General features: G+C 47.0%; 1 protein-coding gene across 6 annotated transcripts in view; it reads left to right on the top strand.

Annotated features, from left to right (window-relative positions):
• Window positions 1–12,078, top strand: part of CLIP1 (CAP-Gly domain containing linker protein 1) — a 120,259-nt gene that overhangs the window by 88,791 nt on the left and 19,390 nt on the right. For all 6 annotated transcript variants that reach the window (XM_066371046.1, XM_066371044.1, XM_066371041.1 and 3 more), the window contains 3 exons: window positions 103–219; window positions 3,011–3,117; window positions 10,381–10,501. In XM_066371046.1, coding sequence (XP_066227143.1) covers window positions 103–219; window positions 3,011–3,117; window positions 10,381–10,501 — 345 coding nt within the window. The remainder of the gene's footprint in view (window positions 1–102; window positions 220–3,010; window positions 3,118–10,380; window positions 10,502–12,078) is intronic.

Below are 12,078 nucleotides of genomic sequence, written 5' to 3'. Positions count from 1 at the left end.
TCTCTGTGTGGATCCTGGACTGTGCAGACCTGGGGGGGTGGAGGGGTGGTGGTTCGGGGAGCAAAGCTGCCCACGTTTCTCACCGTGCTCTCTTGTATTCAGGCTGCACAGACAGCAGAAGATGCCCTGCAGATAATGGAGCAGATGACCAAAGAGAAGACCGAGACTCTGGCCTCCTTGGAGGATACCAGGCAAACAAATGAAAAGCTACAGAATGAAGTAATCAGATTTCAGTGGCTTTTTGTACAAAGGACAGCTTATCAGCTGTGTGATCACTAACTCGGGATGATTGTCTTATTTTTTGAAGTTTGGCCTCATACAGGTTTGATCGATGTTAGTGGAGTTGCATGTATATACATCAGAACAATGAGGGTATTAAATAAACTGTATGACTTCATTACTTATTTAGTAGAATCAACCTTTTAAAAATGAGGGGGAAACCCTAATGGCATGGCTTTCTATGGTAATTGTTCAGTGATAGAACACGTGAGGGGAGAGGCTGATAACATTCTCTAGCTGTAGCTTTTTTTTTTTTTTTTTTTGTATTTTTCTGAAGTTGGAAACAGGGAGGCAGTCAGACAGACTCCCGCATGCGCCCGACCAGGAATCACCCAGCATGCCCACCAGGGGGCGATGCTCTGCCCATCTGGGGTGTTGCTCTGTTGCAACCAGAGCCATTCTAGCACCTGAGGCAGAGGCCATAGAGCCATCCTCAGCGCCTGGGCCAACTTTGCTCCAATGGAGCCTCGGCTGCAGGAGGGGAAGAGAGAGACAGAGAGGAAGGAGAGGGGGAGGGGTGGAGAAGCAGATGGGTGCTTATCCTGTGTGCCCTGGCCGGGAATCGAACCCGGGACTCCTGCACGCTAGGTTGACACTCTACCACTGAGCCAACCGGCCAGGGCTGTAGCTTTTATCTTAGATCACATACATTTTTCTTTCTCAACTCCCTGCCAACTTTGAGCCACAAAATTTTATTCCTCAGCTTTGAGTTTGGCGTAGACATTTGTTGGCCTAATTCAGTACTGGTTCCCAACTGTGTCCTCTTGAATGAGTCACTTCTGGGTCTTGGACAAATTTGTGGCATCAAGATAATTTTGATCCCATCCAAAACTAGCAATTCTCATTCTTTACACCCTTCTTTGAGTTCCTTCTTGCACCCTCCCAACTCCACTCCTTTCCATCTTTGGAAAGATGTCACCTAAATCCTAAGCAGATTGAATCACCAAAATAGTTATAGTACATGATGTTCTATAGAACTTTGGGTGCTTTTTAAAGTGATAACGCAGGTAAGAGATTAAGTAAAGTGAGGGAAGGGACAGCCATACTGAATACCTGCTATAAAGAACCTTGCTGAAGGTTCAAGATGGAAACCTGTGAAAGACACGAACATGTTGAGATAATTATAGGGTAAATAAAACGACATAGGCCTGACCAGGCGGTGGCGCAGTGGATAGAGTGTTGGACTGGGATGCGGAAGGTCCCAGGTTCGAGATCCCAAGGTCGCTAGCTTGAGTGCGGGCTCATCTGGTTTGAGCAGAAGCTCACCAGCTTGGACCCAGGGTTGCTGGCTCAAGCAAGGGGTTACTTGGTCTGCTGAAGGCCTGCAGTCAAGGCACATATGAGAAAGCAATCAATGAACAACTAAGGTGTTGCAACGAAAAACTAATGATTGATGCTTCTCATCTCTCCGTTCCTGTCTGTCTGTCCCTGTCTATCCCTCTCTCTGACTCTCTCTCTGTCTCTGTAAAAAAATAATAATAAAAATAAATAAATAAATAAAACGACATAGGAGGGAATATATTCATAGAACTGACAGTCTTCAGAGAAGACTTGAGCTAAAAGTATAAAAGCATTAAAAAAAATCATTGACAATAATCAAAATTAGAAGCCAAAGTAAATGAGAATATTTTAGGGAATGTCTCCAACCCCTGAAGATAGAGCCGGGAGAATTGGGTGCTTCCATAATGTACCCCCAGTGTCTTTGTTATAACAGCCTGAATACAGGGCTGGGTGAATCATTTCTTTGGACCCACTGTGATATTTTGTTTTCCTTGTTCTGTGAACCTGGAACGTTAGAGGGCATTAAATGGAAGATGGTGATGTCAAAACTAGCAAGACACTTTTTAGGACTCCTTCCCGACTGGTGACATGTGACATAGCGAAAGTATCTCTGGCTGGGGGAGGTGACTGCATACTTCCCAGAAAGCCAGCGTGGCACCAGAGCACAGCTGGGGTGACAGGTGGCCCATAGCGAGCTCCCGTCCTCGGTGGGGGCGCCACATATTGGACCCTAGCTCCTGCCAGGGACTGTGGCCGGCCCCATCCCCAGTTACTGCTGGGACACGTCTGGGTTTCTTGCCAGGGGCCAGGTAGGCCCTCGGTCGGCCGCGTGCCCTGTGGCAGGCGATGGGGCTGTGTGTGAGGGCCGCTTGGCCTCACTGAATGGCTCTTTCCTTTTCAGATGGATAACTAAAAATTTTCCCCATTGATGCACATTTTGATTCAAATAATTTTAAAATAAGGACGATGTACATTTGGGACTGGTATTGAAAAATATTATACCCTAAATTGCTAATTTATGAGGAGGGAAAGGGGTTTCACTTCGTTACAAAGAATGACACTTATTGGTATCATGTCTTTGCAATTTATTTCTTGTTTTTCTTTTTATGGGTGGTTCATACCTGACTAGCAAATTCAATGATAAATATTGGTAATTATGCACAAGGGGAAAGGAAGCTCTTGTTTTAACTTATGGAGTTTAGCCTGACCCTTGGGCCAGGTGTGCAGGAAGTGTCCATTAAAAGGGAAGGAGGGGTTTGCAGTTTGTGACAGACTCGTTTAGTTGTAACCTCTCCACCCAGCGGACTTAATTTATTTACTTATTATTTTTTACAAGCGACTGATTTCACCTATTTTTTTTTAATGTACGTTTTCATAAATCATCTGTCTGTATTCAGCTGTGCTGGAGAGTGAAGTAATTCCACCACGTTTTTCTCTCTTGGTCTTTAAGTTGGATACGCTCAAAGAGGACAACCTGAGAAATGTGGAGGAGCTGAACAAGTCGAAGGAGCTCCTGACAGCAGAGAACCACAGGATGGAGCAGTTCCGGAAGGAGATGTGAGTCTGTCCCCCGAGGGGGGAAAAGGGGGGAGGCTGAGCGCTTACCCAAAATCGCTGAAGTGAAATTAGTGCTAATTATTTTTTAAAAAATGCTTGTGAGTACATGAAATGACAACGGTCCCCTAACTGCAACCGCACCTGAGCGGCAGCCCCTGTGTGCGGCCAGTGCTCTAGGTCAGAACTCCGGGTATGGGGAGGATCACACAGGGTGTGCTGGTGGATGGTTAGGATGTTTGGGCTTCACATGTGACTTTGGAAAGGCTTATGAAAATGCAAGCGGGCCTGACCAGGCAGTGGTGTAGTGGATAGAGCATCGGTCTGGGACACGGAGGGCCCAGGTTTGAAACCCTGAGGTCGCTGGCTTGAGCACTGGCTCATTCAGCTTGAGCGTGGGATCACAGACATGACCCCAGGGTCGCTAGCTCTGCTGAGTCCTCCCCATCAAGGCACATATGTGAAAGCAATCAATAAACAACTAAGGTGACACAACTATGAGTTGATGCTTCTCATTTCTCTCCCTTACTGCCTGTCTGTCTCTGTCTCTCACATGCTAAAGAAAGAAAATACAAGTGGAATCACAATTTTGTAAAGTTGTATGATCACACGATAGCCATTTGGTAACATCAAACCTCCATTATTAATAAATCCCTCAAAACCCTTTCTAGAAGTGAAAAAAAAAACCCCCAAAACCTAGCATTACTGAGATTATGAATAATCTTGATTTTTTAAGAGTCATCCGGTCTCTTGGCGTGGAAATTAAATGGGCAGAATATTGCAAGATTTTTTTCTAATTGAGAGTTACCCGGTACATTGTTGGTTCAACACAAGGCGAGTGGCTGCCCATTTGTCCTTTGTCAGCACCGCCATCTGGGTTTGGTTAGCATCGCTGTGCAGGTGGTTATTTTGCTGGCATTTTTAAGGACAGCTCGGACGTGGATTTCATTTTGCTTTTCTGTTCTGAGAACTATGCTGTATCTGCTCTGCGAAACTAAAAACTTTAAGCTGGTGATTCTGGCGAACATTGGAGTGTTGTTTCCTTCAGGAGAGGTACAGGTAAGCCAAGAATGATACAGAGCTGGCCTGACCTGTGGTGGCGCAGTGGATAAAGTGTCGACCTGGAAATACTGAGGTCGCCGGTTCGAAACCCTGGGCTTGCCTGGTCAAGGCACATATGGGAGTTGATGCTTCCAGCTCCTCCCCCCTTCTCTCTCTCTGTCTCTCTCCTCTCTAAAAATAAATTAAAAAAAAAAAAAAAGAATGATACAGAGCTGAATGCTGTGTGGTCCCTGCCCCTCCAGGGTTTATACGATTTATGTGCAGTTCTGATCAAACAAATAGATGGGATTCGAACAGAAACTTTTGTTTCTGTTCACTTCCTGAACTGCAGCTCAAAGTTACGGTCCTCAGCACTACTTGCTTCTCACACGGGAATCAAACTGGTAGCACATGTCTGGTTCTTCAGAGAGTTCTTAAAAACCCCTGGGAGTCCTCTCGGCTGAGGTTTCCGGTGCTGGTGGCCGTTCCCTGCCTTGGTCTTGGTTTCCGTGGTACTTCTCCCGATGCCGTTCGGGCAGTTCCCAGCAGTTCCGTGGATGCAGATTTGCAAATTTGCAGTTGTGGTGATGGCCATTCAGAGAGGCTTAAACTCCTTGGCCTGCTACAGCCAGTGACACAGACACTGGTCACCATGATGGGGAACATGAACTTAGGGTCAATGTGGAGAGGGTGGGTCAGTACAGCTCAGAGTCCCCCCCCCACCGACATGGTAGTGAGGCTAACCTGGAGCGCTTGGAGCACCGAGTTTAACTTAAGTTCATATTTGTCGCACAAACAGCTGGTGAGGGAGGGTCTGAGCTGCAGGGGAAGGCTCCTGGGCCAGCTCCCCACCCACCGCAATCCGGCCTCTGGGCCCTCTGAGCCCTCTGGGCTGCCGGAGGTCACGGAGGGGCAGGGCCCGAGCGGGCTGGGCCGGGAGAGCTAGGGGATCTGATGAAATTCCTCTTTCCTACTTCATGACTTTGGAGTCTCTTTTTGTGGTCATTACATTGATCTACATCGGGGTAGTCAACCTTTTTATACCTACCGCCCACTTTTGTATCTCTGTTAGTAGTAAAATTTTCTAGCCGCCCACTGGTTCCACAGTAATGGTGATTTATAAAGTAGGGAAGTAACTTTACTTTATAAAGTTTATAAAGCAGAGTTACAGCAAGTTAAAGCATATAATAATAATTACTTACCAAGTACTTTATGTCAGATTTTCGCTGTTTGGCAGAATAAATCTTTATAAAACAACTTACTTTAGTTAAATCTATCTTTTTATTTATACTTTGGTTGCTCTGCTACTGCCTACCATGAAAGCTGGAACGCCCACTAGTGGGCGGTAGGGACCAGGTTGACTACCACTGATCTACATAGTATTCAATACATATTTAAGTGCTTGGAGTTCTTACTAAGCCATTCTATCATGCTAAGAGATCAGTTGTTTCTGTGCCCCCTTCCTTGAATGATCCCACTGAACAATAAAAGCTTAGCCTCATGCCTTTGGGAGCAGAGAATCGGGAGCAGAAGCCTGTGGCCCCTGCCACTGCCCTTCTGGCTTGGCCCGCTGTCTTCCCTGGAGCTGTATCTCTGGCTTAGACCCCTGAGGGGAGTAGTCTGAGCAGCCAGACTATGGGGTGGACAGACCTAGGCTGCTTTTGATTCTTAAGTGTTTTCTGGCCAGGGAGCCCTTAGAGCAGCGGTTCTCAACCTGTGGGTCGTGACCCCAGCGGGGTCGAACGACCAAAATACAGGGGTCGTCTAAAGCCATCGGAAAATACATATTTATTATACAATACATTTTTAAATAAAATATGTATTTCCGATGGCTTTAGGCAACCCCTGTGTTTTGGTCATTCGACCCCCGCTGGGGTCGCGACCCACACGTTGAGAACCGCTGCCTTAGAGACTCAAGTCTTCTGTCATTTACTTGCCTGGGATTCTTAGCAGAAGGGAGGACAGTGGGGGCCACCCCGGTGACATGTCAGTAGCTGGTGGAGGGGGACAGGAGGGTAGCCTGAGTGAGCCCCTGCCCCCAGAGACATGTTATTTCCTGCCCGAGACTTGGCCGCATCCCAAAGACCATCTGATACAAATGTACTTTGTAATGGGAACAGTGCTTCTCAAAAAATAACAAACACAAAACAACCCCCCCCCCAAAAAAAAACAGTCATTTGCCTGTTTCTTAGCTGCTCAGGGCTGAGAGCTAGAGAGCGAGCAAGTTTTTCTGTGGCTTAGCGTATACGGGGGCCCTGCCTGCCCTGGCATCTCCCTCACCCGACGGGGCTGCTGCTCCTCGAGGGAGCGGGACCCCAAAATAGACACGGGTCTACTAGGAATTGTCTCCTACACAATGTCACCCATGGCACTGGGAAGCCAGCACTTAGAACTACACGTTCCTTTTCCTCAAGGCCGCTCGCTAGACTCAAGTTAGGAAAACTTGATCTGGGTTAGCCAGCTCCTACGTTCAGATGGAGAAAACGAATAAAATGGTTTCTCTCCGCTGTGTAATATTGAATCCTAAGGGAAATGACATAAGCAGTCTAATTTTTGTCTTTACTGGCCTAGCACAGTGATAAATCTAGGATATGTTTAGCATGGCAGTTAATAAATAGCTTTAGGATCAATCCATAAGTCACATGTTAGCAACTCAACATTAACAGTGTTTATTTTGCTTCAATTTTGTAATGGACATTCTTCTTTTCTGTTTCATGGTATCTTGTCATGTAGAAGGAAAAGTAGCCTTAAAAATAGTTGAAGTACAGTGTGTCTGTAAAGTCATGGTGCACTTTTGACCGGTCACAGGAAAGCAACAAAAGACAATAGAAATGTGAAATCTGCAACAAATAAAAGGAAAACTCTCCCAGTTTCATACCTATTCAGTGTAGTTCGATGTGGGCTCACGCACAGATTTTTTAGGGCTCCTTAGGTAGCTATCCCGTATAGCCTCTAAAGACTCGTCACTGAGGCCCTGGCTCGGTGGTGGAGCGTCGGCCTGGCGTGCAGGAGTCCCAGGTTCGATTCCCGGCCAGGGCACACAAGAGAAGCGCCCATCTGCTTCTCCACCCCTCCCCCTCTCCTTAAAAAAAAAAAAAAAAAAAAGACTTGTCACTGACTGATGGCCTACCAGAACGGGGTTTCTCCACCAAACTGCCGGTTTCCTTCAACTGCTTATCCCAGGGGTCCCCAAACCATGGCCCACGGGCTGCATGCAGCCCCCTGAGGCCATTTATCTGGCCCCCGACACACTTCTGGAAGGGGCACCTCTTTCATTGGTGGTTAGTGAGGGGAGCACAGGATGCATCCACATCCTGTGCTCCTGAGGTACTGTATGTGGCAGCACCGCAAAGTACGGCGTCACTCACGTACAGTACTACTTCCGGCGATGCAGGACGCATGCGTCACGGCCCCGGAAGCATGTCATATCACTTGTTACGGCTAGCAGTGAAAAATATGGAACCGGACATTGACCATCTCATTAGCCAAAAGCAGGCCCATAGTTCCCATTGAAATACTGGTCAGTTTGTTGATTTAAATTTACTTGTTCTTTATCTTAAATCTTATATTTGTTCCCGTTTTATTTTTTTGCTTTAAAATAAGATATGTGCAGTATGCATAGGGATTTGTTCATAGTTTTTTTTTTTATAGTCCGGCCCTCCAATGGTCTGAGGGACAGTAAACTGGCCCCCTGTGTAAAAAGTTTGGGGACCCCTGGCTTATCCCACCGAGTAATGTTATTCCTATATGGTGGCACTTTGTTATAAACGCGCCGATATTCATGTTGCATTTTGGTCACGGATTTGAATTTAGTGAGCCACAGAACACACTGAACTTTCCTCTGTACCGTCCACATCTCGACTGGCATGGCCGTGGGCTGCTCCTCTGTATACACGGTGTTACGTCATCATCTGCCACATCATCCTACAGAAACTGGGAGGGTTTTCCTTTTATTTGGTGCAGATTTCACATTTCTATCGTCTTTTGTTGCTTTCCTGTGACCGGTCAAAAGTGCACCATGACTTTACGGACACACTGTATATCTGTAGGTATTTTCAGAATTATCCCTTAGCGTATTTCCGGGAGTTGGGCGGAACACCTCCTTCCTCTACGAAGTGCATGTGCCCACTGCGCTCAAAAGGAAAAAGGTGCTTCTGTATTTGAATTGTGTCTGTCTGCCAGCTTTAAGCCCAGTCGTCTAGCTTCTACAACTTACTGACTTTATGATCTGGGGCAAATCTTTTCAGTTCCCCAAGCTTCCGTTTTCTCATCTTCAAAATACAAATAATAATGGTAGCCTCCCTAGGCTTTGAGGGTTAAATGAGAAACTGTACATAAAAGCATTTTGTAGATTTTAAAACATTGGACAATTACTTAGGACATTTGGATATTTCTTAGACTCTTTGTTTTAATTTTCCCTGGAGTAGGCTCTTAATAGACACCAAGGAGTTAAAAAGCTTTAAAAGATGAAAATCTTTTTTTTTTTCTTTGAGAGAGAGAGACAGAGACAGAGGAAGGGAGAAAGATGAGAAGCATCAATTCTTTGTTGTGGCACCTTAGTTGTTCTTTGACTGCTTTCTAATATATGCCTTGACCGGGGTGCTACAGCAGAGCGAGTAACCCCTTGCTCAAGCCAGTGACCTTGGGCTCAAGCCAGCGACCATGGGTTTAAGTTGATGATTCCATGCTGAAGCTGGTGACCTCAGGGTTTTAAACCTGGGACCTCAGCATTCCAGGTCAACACTCTATCCACTGCACCACCATGTGCTAGGCAAAAGATGAAAATCTTTAATAGAGAAGTAGCAGGATCATAAATGTCACTCATAGGCCACACAAATACTGGGACCAGACATCCCCCGAGAAAGGCACTGAGGTGACTACCCGAGAACAAAAGGCTTGGCTTATGATTTTTCATCAGGAGCAAAATCTTCTGTTTTGTCAAGAAGTAATGGGTGTTAGAAGATGAACTTCATCTGTCACATAAGTGTGTTTATTTTGATCCACAGTTAAAATCAAGCCTCCTAGGTTTTGAATGACTCATTACCTGAGGCTAAAATTCCTCTATGTCATTTTTTCTTCACTTACTAACTAAGCATCTCTGTAAAATGCCATGTCTAATGTGCTAAGAGAATTGTTTGGTAGATTTATTGTCCTAAATCTTCATGAGGTCAGCCCAGTGTGCATCAGATAGGTGGATGGAGAATGAGAAATTAAGAGAACTGAGGTGCCACCCAGGCAACACCATCCCTTAGACGATTGAAGTTAAAAATAGATGTGCTCATGCGTCAGCAGATGGATTCATACACAGATGACTGGACTCAGGGCTCAGCCACGGAGGACAGCTCACTCAGTGGGGTACAGCCAGCACACAGACTCAAACTTATAGAGCATCACCCTGCTGTGGCATGAAATGGAAGTCCGGTGGATCACATGAAATATTTTGGATGTCCACGTGTAAAGGGTGACAATTTGGAGTGTATATTTTGGATTGCTTTTAATCTTGGAAAGATGCCAAATTAATGAGCTTACCCTGCTCATGTTTCATATGCTGGCATCCATGAGATAGGTTAGCCGACTATATATTTATTTACAAATTAGCAGTATGGGACGACTATCGTCCAAGTAAAGCACCTGATCCGTAACCAGAAAGCTGCCTTTCCTTTGACTGCACCTCTAGTTGACCAAAAAATATACCGGGATCCATGCTGGCACTTGATGCTGACAGATACCGACAAAGGAGACCAGTAGATTTTGATTTCGGCCAGGAAAAAACCAGACGACAGACTTGTGCAGTTAGAACAGAGCGCGTCAGCCACAAAGTAAACCCCATGGTCTACATAGTAGGTTTTAGTATATATAATTTTCTAATGGTTCAAGTCCTAAAGACAAGAGGAACACTGACCATCTCACTTGCCATTTATTTTAAAGTAACTTTGCATTTTGTGTGGGGAGTGTTTAGAAGTAAGGTAAATGTGGATGGTGGGAGGCTGGATGCAGTGTTCATTAGGTTTTAAAAAAGATAATAATTATGAGTGGCACTTCCCCCCCTCCAGGTGAAAGTCATTTAGCCCCTCCCACAGGGAGATAACACTGCTCCTGTTATTATAGAGCCTGTCGGGCACGTGACCCAGATCTGTTCTCGCCAGTGCTGTGGAGTTGGTCGTCTCCCACAGTTTCCCTGCCTGTCTTGTTCCTATGGTAACCCTGCACCCGCTGTCCATGCAGAGAAACCCTGAAGCAGGCAGCAGCTCAGAAGTCCCAGCAGCTTTCAGCACTGAAAGAGGAGAACGTGAAACTTGCCGAGGAGCTGGGGAGGAGCAGGGACGAAGTCACCAGTCATCAAAAGGTCAGTGGGCTGTGGGTGGGCGTTCCTCACTCTGCCTGGCCCGGCCCGGGTGCTGCCTGGAGCTCCGTGCGGCTGGTCCAGGTGCTTCCAGGTGAGACTCATGTTACCTGAGTCCCTTCTCCTTATTTCCCAGCGTGCTGCTGCTCTGGGGCCCAGGGTAGGACTCAGGTAAAAAAAAAGAAAGGACCGACACTGGGAACTTGCAAGCAAGTAGAAATTAAGATCTTCGTCAGCTGGCCTTACAGCAGTGCATCTAAACAGAGAGGGGCTGTGTCTTCTTCGTACTACTGCTTGAATTTTAAAATTAATTTTTTCTAAGATTTTTTTTCTTCCCCTTTCATCAAAATTGGTTTTAAGGAAACAGAGTCTGGGAGCGTGGCTTTGGTGTGAGGGTTGGCAGCTGTTTTTACACAGAACTCTGCTTTCCTCGAAATCAGACACAGTTTTGCAGACCTTGCTCAGTGGAGCAGTGCACGTGCGCGCCCTTGTGTGCACGGGTGCACGGTGCACAGAATGCGTGCTACACCCGGGGTGTGCGCCAGCCGCCCACAGGCTCCTGTGCTGAGATCACATGGGTCTCTGACAAGTTTGTTCAACACTGAACACTGATGTGAAAAACTGCCTTATTCTGCTCTTTATACTTGATCAGTTGGGTCAAAAGTGCTGGGTTATTAGTCTCATCTCATCTCATCTCATCTCAAGGCAGCAGCTCAAGATGATGTTGCAAAGAGAATCTTACCTGTAGCGCTTCCTGCTCTGCCTGTCGGGGGCAGTACTTCCCGCCTAGCATGCTCTGCAAATACCCTGCTCTCCGGGACGGGACGGGACGGAGCAGTCTGGGAGCTGCAGGGGCCCCGTGGGCTCCAAGCGGTCTGCCGGGAGCCCCTTTTGCAGAGCTGGTTTCTGACCTTAAAGTCCTCGTTGTAGCTCTCCACAAGTTTTTTACTTCACGAGAGGGGTGCCACATTTCTCTAGCCTCCAGTCTCCTCTGTTGGGTCCTGCTCTGTGACAGGCACTTACCAGTGACAGCTGTCATCTCAGTCATTCCAGGAGATGGCACTGTCCTCCCCACTTGTAAAAGGAGGGGCAGGGACACAAAGAAGAGAGTGCTTTACTCACCCCCATTCAGCCAGTGGTGTCAGGAGCTGTCGGTCCTCCTCTGACCCGGGCCTGGCAGAGTCAGGGTAGGGGGCCTGAGAGGGTGGCTGCGTCTCTTTTGATTGGTGTGGGAGAGGTCGGAGCACATGCAAGTGGGAGCCCTCTGACCAGAGATGGCTTCCTCCCTGGCACAGGCCTGAGCGTCTGACCGCCGGGGTGCCCCAAGGTCCATGTGTCTGTAAGGACATGCAAGGGATGGTCCCAGCTTCTTTTATCTCATTGGGACGAACTTCTCTGGAAGAGAGAGTGGATTCCATAAATGAGAGGGACACCCAGAGGTCAGCCCGTCCCCGGATGGTTGGTTCCGTTTTTGTTTCCGTCACCCAGGCCCAGACAGGGTTCGGAAGGAAGCATCATGGTGCTTGGGCAGAAGTTCTCAGGTCTCCTGTCCGACTTTCAGCTCTTTCTCTTTCCTGTAT

This window comes from Saccopteryx leptura, chromosome 2, assembly GCF_036850995.1.
Source record: "Saccopteryx leptura isolate mSacLep1 chromosome 2, mSacLep1_pri_phased_curated, whole genome shotgun sequence".
Classification (NCBI taxonomy): domain Eukaryota; kingdom Metazoa; phylum Chordata; class Mammalia; order Chiroptera; family Emballonuridae; genus Saccopteryx; species Saccopteryx leptura.
This window is presented reverse-complemented; position numbering and strand designations above follow the sequence as displayed.